The 15,277-nt window shown below is 37.2% G+C and overlaps 1 protein-coding gene and 1 long non-coding RNA gene across 7 annotated transcripts in view; one reads left to right on the top strand and one right to left on the bottom strand.

Annotated features, from left to right (window-relative positions):
- The window catches only part of LOC116761010, a 160,285-nt gene that overhangs the window by 33,674 nt on the left and 111,334 nt on the right, over positions 1 to 15,277 (top strand). For 4 of the 5 annotated variants that reach the window (XR_004351903.1, XR_004351906.1, XR_004351902.1 and 1 more), the window contains exon 4: positions 6,542 to 6,697. This is a non-coding gene — a long non-coding RNA (uncharacterized LOC116761010). The remainder of the gene's footprint in view (positions 1 to 6,541; positions 6,698 to 15,277) is intronic. The other variant, XR_004351904.1, reaches the window with a different exon arrangement.
- LOC116761004 (alpha-2-macroglobulin-like) overlaps positions 9,715 to 15,277 on the bottom strand; it is a 69,284-nt gene continuing 63,721 nt past the window's right edge. For both annotated transcript variants that reach the window (XM_032646656.1, XM_032646655.1), the window contains exons 30-36: positions 14,093 to 14,311; positions 13,806 to 13,933; positions 12,824 to 12,914; positions 11,650 to 11,718; positions 10,678 to 10,780; positions 10,198 to 10,239; positions 9,715 to 9,857 (exon numbers count right to left, since the gene is read on the bottom strand). In XM_032646656.1, coding sequence (XP_032502547.1) covers positions 9,841 to 9,857; positions 10,198 to 10,239; positions 10,678 to 10,780; positions 11,650 to 11,718; positions 12,824 to 12,914; positions 13,806 to 13,933; positions 14,093 to 14,311 — 669 coding nt within the window. In that variant the 3' untranslated portion in view covers positions 9,715 to 9,840. The remainder of the gene's footprint in view (positions 9,858 to 10,197; positions 10,240 to 10,677; positions 10,781 to 11,649; positions 11,719 to 12,823; positions 12,915 to 13,805; positions 13,934 to 14,092; positions 14,312 to 15,277) is intronic.

The following is a 15,277-nucleotide window of genomic DNA, read 5'->3' as shown; positions in this document are numbered from 1 at the left end:
ATACTTTCTTGCTGAATTCTGAAATTAAGTTTGTATATATTATTTCACCCAACAATTTCAATCCTAGCTGTATATTTGAGAGAAATTATCAAACAGGTCAATAAACTGGCATGTATCAGGATATTCAAAACATTTGTCAACAGAATTGAAAATTTCCCAAACTGAAGGTCAAAGAAAAAAAGATTAAAAAAAATAGAATAGTAAATCAACGGTACTTCAAAAAAAAGAAAATAGAACAGAATATCTAAGAACTGTGGGACAGTTACAAAAGGTGTAACATACAGGTAATGGGAATACCAGAAGGAGAAGAAAAAGAGAAAGGAATAATTGATCTGCTAAGAGATGAGGGAAAATGTAATCATAAAAAATGCTCACTTGAAATCGGAGAAGGCAAAAAAAGAGTGGATGATTAAAGGTAAATAACAAGGGCAATAAATAGAAAACAGTTTAAATATTTTAGAGATTAACTATATGAAAAATCAACTTAAATGTGAATGGTCTAAATACATAAACTAAAAGACAGATGCTACTACAGAGGATAAAAAAAAAAAACAAGACCCAACTATATGTTGTCTACAACAAACCCACTTTAAGTATGAAGACACAGATAGATTAAAAGTAAAGATATGCCATGCTAACATTAATTTTTTAAAAGCCTGAAGCAGCTATATTAATTTCAGATAAAGTACATTTCAGAGCAAGGAAAACAGTCAAGGATAAAGAGGGGCATTCCATAATGCCAAAGGGGCCAGTTCTCCCAGAAGATTGATAATTTGAATAGGTCTATATCTATTAAATAACTTGAATCAATAATTAACAATCTTTTGAAACAGAAACACCAGGCCCAAATGGTTTCACTGGTGAATTCTACCAAACATTTAAAGAAGAAATAATACCAATTCTCTACAATCTCTTCCAGAAAATAGAGGTAGAGGGAAGACTTCCTAACACCATAACCAGGGAAAGACATTACAGGGAAGGAAAACTACAGACTCTCTCATGAACAAAAATGCAAAAGTCCTCAACAAAATATTAGAAAATTGTATCCAACAATGTGTAAAGATAATTCTCTACATCATGAAAAGTGAAATTTATTCTAGGTATGCAAGGCTAGGTCAACATTTGAAAATCGCTGAATGTAATCCACCTCATTAACAGGCTGAAGAAGAACAATCATATGCTCATAACAATACATACAGAAAAAGTGTTTGACAAAACTCAACACCCATTTATGATAAAAATTCTCACCAAACTACAAATTCAGGGGAACTTCCCCAATTTGATAAAATAAAATCACCCAAACCCCACATCTAATTATATTAATGCTGAGAGACTAGATGCTTTCCCCTAAAATTTGGAACAAGAGAGAGATGTCCCCTCTAACCACTTCTCTTCAACATTGTCCCAAAAGTTCTAGCTAATGCAACAAGACAAGAGAAGGAAATAAAAGCTGTACAGATTAGTAAGGAAGAAATAAAAGTGTCTTTGTTCACAGATTATGTGATTGTAGAAAATTTGAAAGAATTGAACCTCAAGGGAGGTTTGGGGCAGGGTTTCCTGTCTTTTGATTTTAAAAGAATAAACGGGAATAACAATTTAAGAAGGAAGAAAGCCAATTAAGAGACTAAGGTTTCTAACTAGAATGACTAAATGCTTAAAACATTTCCCCAGACCAAAACAATTCTTCCAGGCTGGGCAGAGAGGTCAGTAATTTCCTTGGGGGAATTAACAGAGAAGGTTTGCATGGAGCACCTGGAAGGCTGGATCCCAGGCCCAGCCACTTGTTCTTTGTCAAATATTCCTATCCCTTTGAACAACAGGGAGGCCACAGTCATGTAAACTAAAGACAGATGACTGCCGTGGGGTGGGATGCAATACCTTGACCTTGTATTAGATCACCACGTAGGAAGAACCCCAGAATATTTGAGATAAATTTCCTGTAGTCTAATGGGGCTGGGGTTTAGAGTCACATTTCATTCACAGAAGACAAAGAAATGTAATATTTCATGTAGAATATACTGATTCTAAGAAAACCAACCAACCTCCCTCCCCTCCCCCCTGCCATACACACATACACACACAAACAAAATCACTATTCCCAGAATGCAATTCTGTGGACCAGTAAGGACAATTTGTGTGCTAGTTACCTTATTTTGTTGTCTTCTCACTATGTTTCCATGATTATTTTATTCCTCTCCTTTTTTCTCTTTGCCTAACTTTTTTTTACAAAGTTTTTTTTACAGTTAATAAAGCAGCAGTACTCATATTTTTTAACCTTTGCTGCCACCCTGTGGCTATCTTTCATTACTGTACATGAAAAGAGGGCATCTAAGAACTTCTGCTAAGGTATCAGATTAGGGACAAGCATAAGGGAAGCACATTAAAAAAAAAAAAAAAAATTGGCAGAACATCCGAGATGGTCTTTCACTATAATGCTCAGAACCTGAGGCGTGAATCTAGCATATGCTATATGTGTCTCTTATGTATCAGTATTTGTCCTTTAAAATCCTTTTAGTTTATGTCTAACCTTATCTTAGTAGTCCCCCATTCCTCCTCTTAGTTCAAACTAAGATGCATAATTAATCACATTAATTGTTGATCCTAACTTGCCATTAGTGTCAATTATGGCTTTTAATGGACTCGGAAAAAAACTGCATAGGAAGCTGAACCTATTTACAGTAGGCCCACGTATTAAAATTTCTTTGTAGACTTTCATTTTGGTCTAGAACTTGTTATATTAATGCGAAGCATTCTGGCTTTCTCTAAGTGTTAAAAATGAAAGAATCAGTTTTAAGAAGTAGAATATATTCACAGCCCATTTTCCACACACATTTTTCCTGAGAAATAAGGGCTACTGTAATTGTCTCCTTACCACCTGTCCCTACCACTCTAGCCCCTTTCTGCTTCTTGTTACCATCTTAAATCAAATATGATCATGCCACTATCCTGTTTTTAAAAGATTCCATTGGCTTCCTATTACTTATAGGATAAAACATAGACTTCTTTGAACACCTTTGATAAATCAGTCTCAACTGATCTGTCAAGCCTCATTTTTAATCGCTCCCATAAACACTGCGTTTTCTTTTCTTTTTTTTTTTTTGCGGTACGCGGGCCTCTCACTGTTGTGGCCTCTCCCATTGCTGAGCACAGGCTCCGGACGCGCAGGCTCAGCGGCCATGGCTCACGGGCCCAGGTGCTCCGCGGCATGTGGGATCTTCCCAGACCGGGGCACGAACTCGTGTCCCCTGCATCGGCAGGCGGACTCTCAACCACTGCGCCACAAGGGAAGCCCTTACTAGTTTTAAATTAGAAACTAATCAGAATACACAAAGTGAAAAACATAATAAACACTTTTTAAACTATTGTTATCCGTAAAATTATAATTCATTAATTTTTTTAGCTGAACTTGATAATTAAGGTAATTTCATTCATTTCTAAAAATGACCTGAAAAATAAAGTACATCGGTAAGAGTGTCAACTTCTGGCAATTAAAATCTTGTATCTTTTTTTTTTTTTTTTTTTTGCGGTACGCGGGCCTCTCACTGTTGTGGCCTCTCCCGTTGCCGAGCACAGGCTCCGGACGCGCAGGCTCAGCGGCCATGGCTCACGGGCGCAGCCGCTCCGCGGCATGTCGGATCTTCCCGGACCGGGGCACGAACCTGTGTCCCCTGCATCGGCAGGCAGACTCTCAACCACTGCGCCACCAGGGAAGCCCAAAATCTTGTATCTTTAATGTTATACCAAAAAGGACTGAAGCTCATTGTCCAGTGAAAATAATGGCTCATTTATTACCCTGCTAAAGTTCTTTCTCTGCCACCCTGCATTTTTTTAAAGGATACATGAAGGACATCTTTTAAGACAGTCCACAAGCATAGAGCCATTGTAGAGGGATTAAAGAAAACAGAAAAACAAAAAAACTGGAATTCAAATCCAGGCTTTACTATTTTTTTTTAATTGTTTCTTCTGAGTTTTAAGGTAAATTAAGCAAATTTACTCATTGAACATTTCAAGTGAAAATCAATTTTTTTTTTTTTTTTGCCTAAGGGATTATATAAACTTTCCATTGATTTTGCTGTGATTCTCTCCTTCCTTGATCCAGCTGGGTAAAAATTGCCATTTATGTGTAAAGGATTAAGAATTTTATCTAATGGAAGAAGAGTTTCTGAATGTTCTAATTCAGAGCCAGTTAATTCATTTTATCTGCTCTGTAGTATTACAGGGCACAATACTACATTTTATTTAGCCATTTTAATACTCAAACTGTGGTTTCTAGTTTTTCTTAGTAACAGTACCGTAATGAACATTCTTGTGTAGTCTCCTTATTTACACATGGAATATTTCTTTATGGCAGATGCTCAGAAGTGGAATTGTTACCAGTGTATGCATATTTTAGAATACTAACAAATTGCCCTTCGATGTATATAATCCCTTTCTGCAACCTTGCCAAATTACAAAACAAGTATTTATTTATTTATTCTTTATTTTGGCTGTGCTGAGTCTTATTTGCGACACACGGGATCTTCGTTGCTGCATATGGACTCTTAGTTGTGGCATGCAGCCTTCTTAGCTGCAGTATTCGGACTTCTTAGTTGGGGCATGCGGACTCTTATTTGCAGCATGTGGGATCTATTTCCCCAACCAGGGATCGAACCTGGGCCCCCTGCATTGGGAGCGTGGAGTCTTACCCATCGGGTCACCAGGGAAGTCCCAACGTTGCCAAATTTAATATTACCAAGCTTTAAAATTTTTCCTGATGTGATGTGTATAATGTTTTAATTTGCATGTTTCTGATTACTGATGAGGCTAGGTAACTCCTGTGTTTACCAACCACTTATATTTCCTTTAGTTGTGAACTGCTGTTTCATGTCCTTTGTCCATTTTTCTATTGATTTGTCTTACTCATGATGATTTATAGCCTTTAAAAGATATAGTGTAGACAGTAATACTTCTTTTGTTGAGGTATAGTTGATTTACAATGTTGTAAAAAGCAAAGTGATTCAGTTATATATATGTACATTCTTTTTTAGTATTTTTTTCCATTATGGTTTATCATAGGATATTGAATATAGTTCCATGTGCTATACAGTAGGACCTTGTTGGTTATTCATTCTATATATAATAGCTTACATCTGCTAACCCCAAACTCCCACTCCATCCCTTCCCCGACCCCCTCCCCCTAAACAAGTCTGTTCTCTGTTAGACACTAATACTTTATTGTTTATTTGAATTAAAAATATCTTCTCCCAGTCTGTCTTTTGTTCATCTAAAAAAATTTTTTTTGACCCTTGTTTGTAAGTGATGATTTATCTGGGTATATATTTTTAGATTTGAAGTTATTTTCTCTCAATATTTTGAGTATATTATTTCACTATCTTCTGGCTTCAATTATTGCTTTTGAGTGGTCTGTTCATTCTAATATATGTTCTCTGTCTTTGTTTTCGAAATTTTCACTCTGATGTGCCTAGCACTGGATTTTTTTATTTTTGCGTTTTTATTATGGTGAAATATATAGAATAGCAAAGTTGCCATTTCAACCATCATTTAAATGCACAGTTCAGTGGCTTTAATCATATATGCAATGTTGTAACCATCACCACTATTTATCTCCAAAACTTTTCTGTCACTCTTAAGTGCAGCTCTGTACCTGCTAAACAATAGCTCCCCAATCTTCCACCTGCCCCCAGTCTCTGGTCTCCTCTAATCTACTTTCTGTTTCTATGAATTTTTCTATTCTAGATATTTCATGTAAGTGGAATCATACAATATTTGTCCTTTTGTTTCTGGCTTATTTCACTTAGCATAATGTTTTCAAATTTCATCCATGTTGTAGAAATGTCAGAACTTTATCTTTTTTCATAACCGAATAATTTTGCACTGTAGGTATATACCACATTTTATTTATCCATTCACCTGTTGATGGACATTTGATTACCACCTTATTGTGACTAATGCTGCAATGAACAATGGTGTACCAGCAACTGGTTGAGTTCCCTTTTCCAATTATTTGGAGGTGTGTCCTTAGGACCAGAATTGTTGAATCATATGATAATTTTATGTTTAACTTTTTGAGGTACCACCAAACTTTTTCACAGTGGCTGCACCATTTTACATTCCCACCAGCTGTGGGAACAAGGGTTACAATTTTCTACATCCTAGGCAACACTCGTTAATTTTTAAAACAATTATGGCCATTTTTTAGGTATGAAGTGGTATCTCATTATGGGTTTGATTTGTGTTTCCCTAATGACTAATAGCATTGAGCATCTTTCATGTACTTATATGCCATTTGTATAACTTCTTTGGAGAAATATCTATTCAAGTGCTTTGACATGTTTTAACAAGTCTTCTAGGTAATTCTGATGCACACTAAACTTTGAAAACCAAATGACTAGAAACTAATGAACTACTACCACAAATAACCTAATAAGATAATTGGAACTGACTGGAGTAAAGGTGTTAGGTTTTATTGTAAGACTATTTGATGGATCAGGGTGAACGTGTGCTGTTCAATTTTAAAGAACTTGTTTCTTGTCTTCTTAAGTAGACAAAGGCTGAGGAGAAATGGATAAACATTTGGGGAAAGGATGAGGAGAAATCAAATACAAGGAGGAAAAAGGGAAGCAAGAGCAAGAAAATACTTTTCACAAAACAAGATACGGAGAGTATTTGGGATTTAAGACCAAGTGAAGATTATGAGGTAAGATATATTTAATTGTACTTTATAGAGTAAGTATTCTTTCTCCTTGTATAGATTGGCAGGTACTGAATTCAATATTTCTTCTTAGACTTAAGCTTCTTATTCACTGGATTTTAGTTTACTTTTCAGAATAGTAAATATGTTCAAACAGTTCAGTAGTCAAATAATTTTAAATGGTATTCTCTAAGTGGTCTCCTTCCCATCCTTGAAAACTTCCACTTACTTTATACTGTTTCTGTAGGAAGGTAAATACCTTTTTAGTAGCTTTTTTTTTTTTTTTTCTGGTGGGTATCATTCTAGTCTTAGTTTATTTAAGTGAAAAAAAAAAAAAAAAAAGACATGTTATTTCCTCTCCCACCCTTTTATTATAATATGAGTCCATAATATGTACCCTGTTCTTAGCTCTACTGTTTTCTCTTAACAGTATAGCCCTGGGGATATTTCTTTAATGATACATAGAGTGCTTCCTCATTCTGTTTCCAGCCACATATTTTGCCATCATTTAGATGTTTCCTAACATATTCTGAATTCTTGTGACCTCTTTCATACAGTAAACTGTCATACTCTAATCTTCCAGGATTAACTTTTGATTTATCAGTGGGGTTTAAATAAACATAAAAGTCATTTATTCTTGCAAGGTGGATCAAGTATTCTATTTCTTTCTCTTTGAATTTCTGCCATAACCACCCAGTTTCCCTGAGGCACAGGGTTGCCTCTGACCAAGTCACTCAAGGTGGGGAAGGATGAGTTTGGTGATGAGGCAAATGTGAGAAAATGCGAGCATATAAGGCTTCCCTGGTGGCGCAGTGGTTGAGAGTCCGCCTGCCGATTCAGGGGACACGGGTTCGTGCCCCGGTCCGGGAAGATCTATTTTTTTTTTTTTTTTTTTTTTTTGCGGTACGCTGGCCTCTCACTCTTGTGGCCTCTCCCGTTGCCGAGCACAGGCTCCGGACGCGCAGGCTCAGCGGCCATGGCTCACAGGCCCAGCCGCTCCGCAGCATGTGGGATCTTCCCGGACCGGGGCACGAACCCATGTCCCCTGCATCGGCAGGCGGACTCTCAACCACTGTGCCACCAGGGAAGCCCGGACCTTATTATTTTTAAAAATAAAATATAAAACTCTATATAAACTGACCCCTGAACATCTCTATCTCACTTACTGTCATGTCTCCACATCCTTTTACAGAAAGAGTAAATCTCAATTCACAAAATTCGATGTAGTCAAGATATGTCACTCTTTAAAATTCTACCTATACCAGTAGGCTGGTGGCAAATCCATTTTCAATTATAATTAGACCTTTCCCCAGGGTAAAGAACACAATGTGAAAATTCATGGCTCAAGAGGATGCACGGGTCCAGGTCCTCCTGGTCACAAAAATAGTGTCCAAAATCTTACAATAGAAATGAAAGAAAAATGAAGCAAACTATAAATGAATTCGTAGAGAGTGCTTGATAATTACAAGAATATCAGAACTTGGATGTGGTACGTCAAAACTTGAGAAGGTCACTGTGCCTGGAGTCCATCTTGGTAATAAATAGTTTGCAGTTCTTATCATGTAGTATTATAATAAGCCAAATATGTATCTTTTTCATTTACTCTGCAGTATAATTTCTCTAAGGAAGGAATCCCATTTTATTGAATTCTGTATCATAGCATGGAATATAGTGCCTGACACACAGGAAGTAATCAGTAAGTGTTTCTGGAATGAATCTTCTTGGTCCAAGGAGACACAATGATTGATTTGCAACAAGTGTACTCTTCAAGTACATTTGCAGTCATGATTTGCAATGAACAAAGAAAAAAGGACTAGAACTAACTGATAGAATTTATTTTAATCCTGTTAATTTATTTCCTTTTGTCATACTCCTAATTTTTTAAATATTTCATGCCCCGGATGGATGCTTAATTGATACTAATTATAACCTTTATTCAGCTCTGAAATATGTTTTTTTCTTGGCTTTCTTGTCTGAAGTGGGCTGGAGAGACAGCATGGTTTGAGGTTATGAGTGTGGACTTGGAAACCAGACTTCTTGGTATTGAATTCTGGTTCAGCCCTTTACTAGCTGAGTAGCTTAGGACACGTTACACCTCTCTGTGCCTCACTCTCCTCATTTGTTATAAGAATACCTATTTCATAGAGTTGATATATTAATACCTATGAGGTACTTAGAGTAGAATCTAGCACAAAGGTGATAACATTTATCTTTCACTTTTGCCTAGCCTGGAGACAGAGCTAAGGGTGCTTGAACTTCAAGTCCTTTAGAGCTCTTAGTTTATAGCATCCAGGCTTCTGTCAGACTCAACCAGATGAAGACTAGGACTCTAGGACTTTTCAGGGACCTTCTCTGCCCCTCCATCCATATAATGGATGATTTTAATACTTAATGCCTCTGAATACCTTCTTGAGTTTGTATCCATCCTTTGGTTCTGGCTCAAAGTTGCAGAAAAAAGATGTAACAGTCCTATTTGGGCTTTGAATCCTATATATTCTTTCTTCTAGGAAAACTCACTTCTACTTGAATCACCTCTTCAGCATTTTCAATCTGTCATCCTTTCTTGAATCTGAAACCCAAGGTTAACTGACTGATCACTTGTATTGGTCAATGGCAGATTTGGTTCTGAGGTCACGTAACTTCCAATTCAAATCAAGTCCCAATTAATTATGCTGCCTCCCAATGTTGGGCATATCCAACTTTCTATTTCATATTTCCCTTTAATGTAGAAAGTCTTTCCTTGTCAAGTCAGCCTTTTATTCTCTCATAAATCCACTCTTCAGCTTTTTATTAGGGTAATCCTATAACCAAACTCACTTTACATGCTCCTAGTACATAATCCAATACTTTCTTCTTTTCCCTGCAACCTCTAAATGAAGCCTACTGTGACCACCACCTCTGTAATGTTTTTCATTTTTTGAAATCCTTTAGCCCTTGATTGCTGTGAATTTTTATCTCAGGAGTCTATTGGGAATCACATGGAAGTGTAATAAGTGTTTATTGAATAAATGAGTAAACAGTAATATGGGCTGGCCAGAGAAAAAGGTTTATTCAACAAGCCTTCAGAGATATAAAAACTCTTTTCTTCCATGGAGACCTGAGTCTGTGGAACAGGGACTCTAGCAAAGCAGTTTTCATTGATGTGGTCTTTAAGCATTTCCAGTGTCTGTGATAGTGGAAAGAATAGAAAATTAAGATGGACATGGGTTTCCAGAACAGTGAATATTCCTTCCTTTAGATCTGGGTAGCATGGTTCCTGAGGAAATCCAATTAGTATAGTGGGAAATGAGATCCGTTACTTAAAATTATCTAATATGCAATTCTGTGAACTGTCTGAGGTATGACTATCAGGGGCCCTTTCCCAATAAATGTATTCTTCTACAATAAGTTGCACCGTGAACAGTATGATGTCTATGAGAAACATTTAGCTAGAATTTTGTGGAGGAGATTTGAGGGACAAGCCGAAGGGGTTCTGGCTCCATCTGGAAAGAGTATGAATTGCTCACCTTTGCTGCAAGGAGCACTGTACTCAGCAGCGGCAGACTCATCTGAATGAAAACAAAAACAGGCAGGAGGAGTGAGAGGGAGAGCGAGCACCCGTGCACAGGCCAGCGAAAGCATCTTCACCGCGGGAAGAATTGCATCAGAAACCCCAGCAGCATTCATCTCATGTGCTGCTTTCTGTCTTATATTTTCAGATACTTTACGTTATGCTTTCCTTTACCCTAAACTCCTGAAGGGTAAGAGTACAGATGTTACACTGATTTAAATTCCATATCATCCTACAGTTGATTTTATCTGAACAAAAGGGAACTAAATATCTTACAGGTGCTTTGTGTTAGTAATAATATATTTATATCAGACTTGATAGAGACAAAATGAAGTGATGAGAGTGATTAGTGTAATGAATTGCCCCAACACATCTCTCAAATCTAAATTTCTGTGATCAGGTATTTAATTTCTGTGTGAACTTTGCTTTCACTCACCTGTCTCATAATAATCATAGACGTTCACTATGGCTGGTTTCAGATCCCTTACTGGGATGTCTTGAAGAACCGTGAAGGACAAGCTCAGGGTCTGATTTGTCACCTATAAAGCAAAAGGGAATTAAATGACTCTCCAGGGAGCTTTCCTCTGTCTTCTTTGAGTGAATTTAAGTATTCATCTATTTTGGGGAAAAACTTTTTGTCAACTAACAGGGTACTTAACTTGGGCCAAAAGCTCTCAGAGTAGGTGAAAACTTCCCCAAATTGTTTCTTAAATAACTAAAACTATTCATATACTCCCATCAATGTGAGTGCATAGCTCTGTTCATAGGGGGGGAATGATGCAGGCTTTTTATTGTTTGAATAGCTGTGTTTATGTTTAAGTATCAGAGATTCAGTACAGCTTCACTACTCTATCTTGTAGAAATACTTGTGTCGACTCAAAAAGGAATATAAAAGGGGGATCACTGCAGCCTATGTTTCATAAAATTTGTAAACTATAATATCCGTCAATGTAGGAATGAATAAACTATGCAACAACATACAACTATAAAATCAGATTAGTTTATTGGTGCACTGGTCTTGTTGTTTTATGGTCTAGGTCCTTGCTGAGATTGATAGCATATCCCCCTTTTGTCTTTTGGATGTGCTGTTGATACAATAATTGACTAATAATGGTTACTTCCTTATATGTGTCTTCAGAATAACTTGTGCACACAATGAGCACCTTTTGTGGAGAATTTCTTGCTTATGGGGTCCTAGAAATATTCATATCCCAATATTATAACAAGTCATTTCTTCCCATAGTCCCAGATGAAATATAAATAGAGAAGGAGAGGAGAATATTCACTGGACCTAATGTTAGAATTCTCAAATTTTTAGCATGGAGGTGATGTCTCCAAAATGCCTTCATTCACTTCCCAGGTAGCTCATTTTCCATATTTTTTTGGGATAGGATGGCAGGGCTCTCACCTTATCCAGGTAAATCAAAACATGGTTGTTGCTGACTTCTGTTCGACTCACGTGGTCAGATGTTTCAAGCTGAAGAAAATTAAGACATCACAAATGTTAATAAACAGAAGAAAACCCTGGGGAACCAGAGAAAAGAAGAATGTTTATTACCAAATTAAGCCTGAGGGTAAAATTTCTTCAAATGCTTTTTGTAAGCAAAGGCAATAATGTGGCAGAATTAAAAATGAAAGATAATTGGGATGCAGGGTTTAACTTTAATACGACACAGGACCTATGTGTAAATTGATTTATTTGAAGAAAAGGGAACTAAATGTCCTAAACTTGGAAATTACCCATATTTCAAGGTTCTATTCACATTCCATTCCTTCATGAAGGAGGTTTTTGTGTTTTTACTTTTTTTGCTTATTATAACTTGTAGCAATCTCAGTTTCCTCTGTACTTCTGTAATAGTTCTGGTTTATGTCAATCAATCTTTCTCATATTTTTTTCACTAGTTCATGTGTGTATGCTTTATCTTCTGAAGATTCTAAGCTCCATTAAAGCAGTAGCCTGCTGACAATTTTTTCCTAGTAGATGTGGCTCCTAGCAAAGTGCTGTTGATGACAAGAGATAGACTGTTGCTGCGGGTGTCCCTAAAGCGGTGGACAGGAAGCCTGCTGGAGCTGGCAAGGTCACCAGGTCTGCCCAGATAGTTCAGAAGGCTAAATGAATATGATCCCTAATACCCGCTACCCCAGTTTGATCAATGGTGGAAGCCCAGTCTCAAAACCGTCTGGGTTGACCATTGAACTTAGTAGTGAAAGACTGGTTAATGATAACAATGTATCGTAAAACTAGAAGAAAAGGAGAATGTTTTATGGATCATTTGTTCTTCTGTGGGCGGCAGTTTTGAGTTATTAGTTTTTAAAATTAGTATTTTTATTAATACCTTAATGGAAACTTGACCAAAAATCCATCATAAAATTTTGAGACCCATTTAAACAAAGTTAAATGAGAAAACAAACAAACAAACAAACCCCCATATAAACGTGCTAAATTATATTTCTCCTTTTGGAGACAGTAATGTCTTTGATAGAAGTTAATTTAATAGTATTTTTATATTAATGTTGTCTTAGTCTAGAGATACATAAAATATTAAATAAAATAGGGTCTCCTGGGCTTATAGTAAACCTACCATTTTCACTGTTGGTTTCAAGGGAATGAAGCCAGATACCATTTTCACGTCAGCAATCACCATGTTGGAGGCTGGACGTCTTCCAGTGTAACTAAAGATCCAGGGAAGAAAAGAATTAGGATTTTCTGTGTTATTAAATTTTTTTTCTATGTCCACAGTAAGCACTCAACAGCCCTGAAAAGTACCAGAAGTCTTCCTAAATTTCCTACCAAGTAGCCTAAAAAACAGGCTGTGCATTAGAATCTTCAGGGCAGCCTGTTAAAGCCACAGAGACCAGGCCTATACTCTAGACCTGATGAATCAGAATTTCATGGGTGTGAACTCTGAGGATCTGCATTTGAAGAAAGCTCTGTAAGTGATGCTTAGCTGGGCATGAGACTGCTAATCTGTCCCAGTTATTTGTTACATATACTTTGCCTTTTTTCCTGAATAGTATCCCCAACCAGGTTATAATATTCTTGAGGACAGATACAAATAGCCCTGTAGGTATTTGAATATGGCTGCTTATATATGTATTTTCCCCAAAATTGATTATTTTATGTATAATCTGAGATTTAATTATTACCAGTAAGAATTCTAACTAGAGAGTCACTACTTCCTTCTATTCGCGCTTTTCAGGAAGTCACCACCTCTGTCCCAGATAAAGCAAGAATAATATAGGATTTCATTACAATAGAATGAAATCAGGATGAATAATTACATTAGAATAAAGTCAGGAATTCAGGTTAGAGGTTCTTTATTTATTATTGAGGGGAATTAATAAGCTGTAAATAATGAGACTAGACACTAATAGATCCTGGAGTTGGGGGATGTACAATGTAAGCCCCATCACTGAGAAATTCTGTGTCAACACGAGAACACGTTGCTTTTTCAATAAAGGTAGAACAAACATTCACTGTCACCCTGCTCTGCTTAATGCGGAGTTCCAGTAAGAAGATTGGTTGTTATACCCAGAACTGCGTGATGCAGTCAGAGATCTTACCTGACTCTCAGTGAGATTTGGAAGCTGGTATGAGCTCTGGGTCCATCACAAGTTTGGGGCAGAGTCTGTACCTCCAAAGCGAATGGGAACTCTTCCTTTCTCGGGAGAATATTGTATTTCAAAGATGTCTGTGGAACAGACAAAAATCTGTGATTTTTCCCTTGCCCAGGATTCCTCCCAACTTCCTCAACTCTTTCTTTGATTTGCCCCATCATTTTCTGTGTTAGGCCTTCTCAGTGACAATGTTACTCTGGACCTTTTGTCCCCACCTGCCCCTGGAATCTCACCTGGAGGTAAACACATCCTTCTCCTGTCGTTGTCATACTGTACTCTCCGGGCACCTCTGGCAATGAAACCTGCTGTAGTAACAGGAGGTTGCTGTTGTCCACTCGGAATTTTGTGGAAAATGTCCCTGAAGATTGGATGGTCACCTGTGTAGCCTTCCCAGTCCTGGTGAAAGTGGCTGCTCCATATTTGGACAAAGCATGGAGAGCCACCACAGTGTCCTGGAAGAGACAGGTGAGGGAACCCACTTAGGCATGCTAACCCTTTGAAGACCCAAAGGCCCATGTTAGCTGCCACAAAAGGGGCTTTGATTTCCTATTTCCTGTTTCCCTCACTGCTTAAATATTGAGGTTCTCATTTCAAGATTGATTGTAATCCTTAGATAGATGACAGAACCATAACCTTCACATATCTGCCTTGTACTATATGCTTTAGAAATTTATTTCTCAGAAAATCAATTCTTTTCTCTCTATAAATATATGTGAGGTATGCAATGTGGAGAATATATATGAATGGGAATTATTTATTAGCATTAGCTATTTGCCTAAGATGTCTTTCTTGATAACTGTGGTCATATCTGTCACCACCCAACCAAAGTTTAGTTTGGCTCCCACCCCAAGCTACACTCTGCTCTGCTGCTGAGGTCAGTGCCCTGAGAAAACCCAGGGTCCTTTGCAGCCATGATCAGGGTCATGCTTCAGTTTCTCCAGAGGAAATAAAACATGAATAATTATATTCTGGATTTGTTGACATTTTTATTTGGTTCTCTCTTTTTCATCAGAAGTTTGGATCCCCCTCCAGCGGGCAGGTCATATTCTCAATTCTCATCCACATTGAACCTGGCATCCTTCAAATAATAATTTTCTAAGAAACGAACGATAACTTTTAACAAAATTATTTTCTCCATTTATATGGAAAAATAAGAGATTAAATACAGTGGGAAAAGGATGGAATGTCTTTCTGTCACATTCTGCTTCTCTTTTAGGGTGCATACACTAACCTCTGAATTCTCTGGAGATGAAACTCCCTGCTCTTGTCTATATTGATGAACTTTTTAGATATAAGATTATATAGTTAGGCTCAGGAGGTTGGATGAATAAAGATAGTTCTTTATGCTCCCAATGAACAAATGTTTGTATATTAAGAGGTGGATAGTGGAAGCATGAAATGTATCAGCCTTAAAAGAA

Source organism: Phocoena sinus, chromosome 10 (genome assembly GCF_008692025.1).
Source record: "Phocoena sinus isolate mPhoSin1 chromosome 10, mPhoSin1.pri, whole genome shotgun sequence".
NCBI lineage: Eukaryota > Metazoa > Chordata > Mammalia > Artiodactyla > Phocoenidae > Phocoena > Phocoena sinus.
Note: the sequence above shows the minus strand (reverse complement) of the source record. Positions and strands in the feature narration are given on the sequence as shown.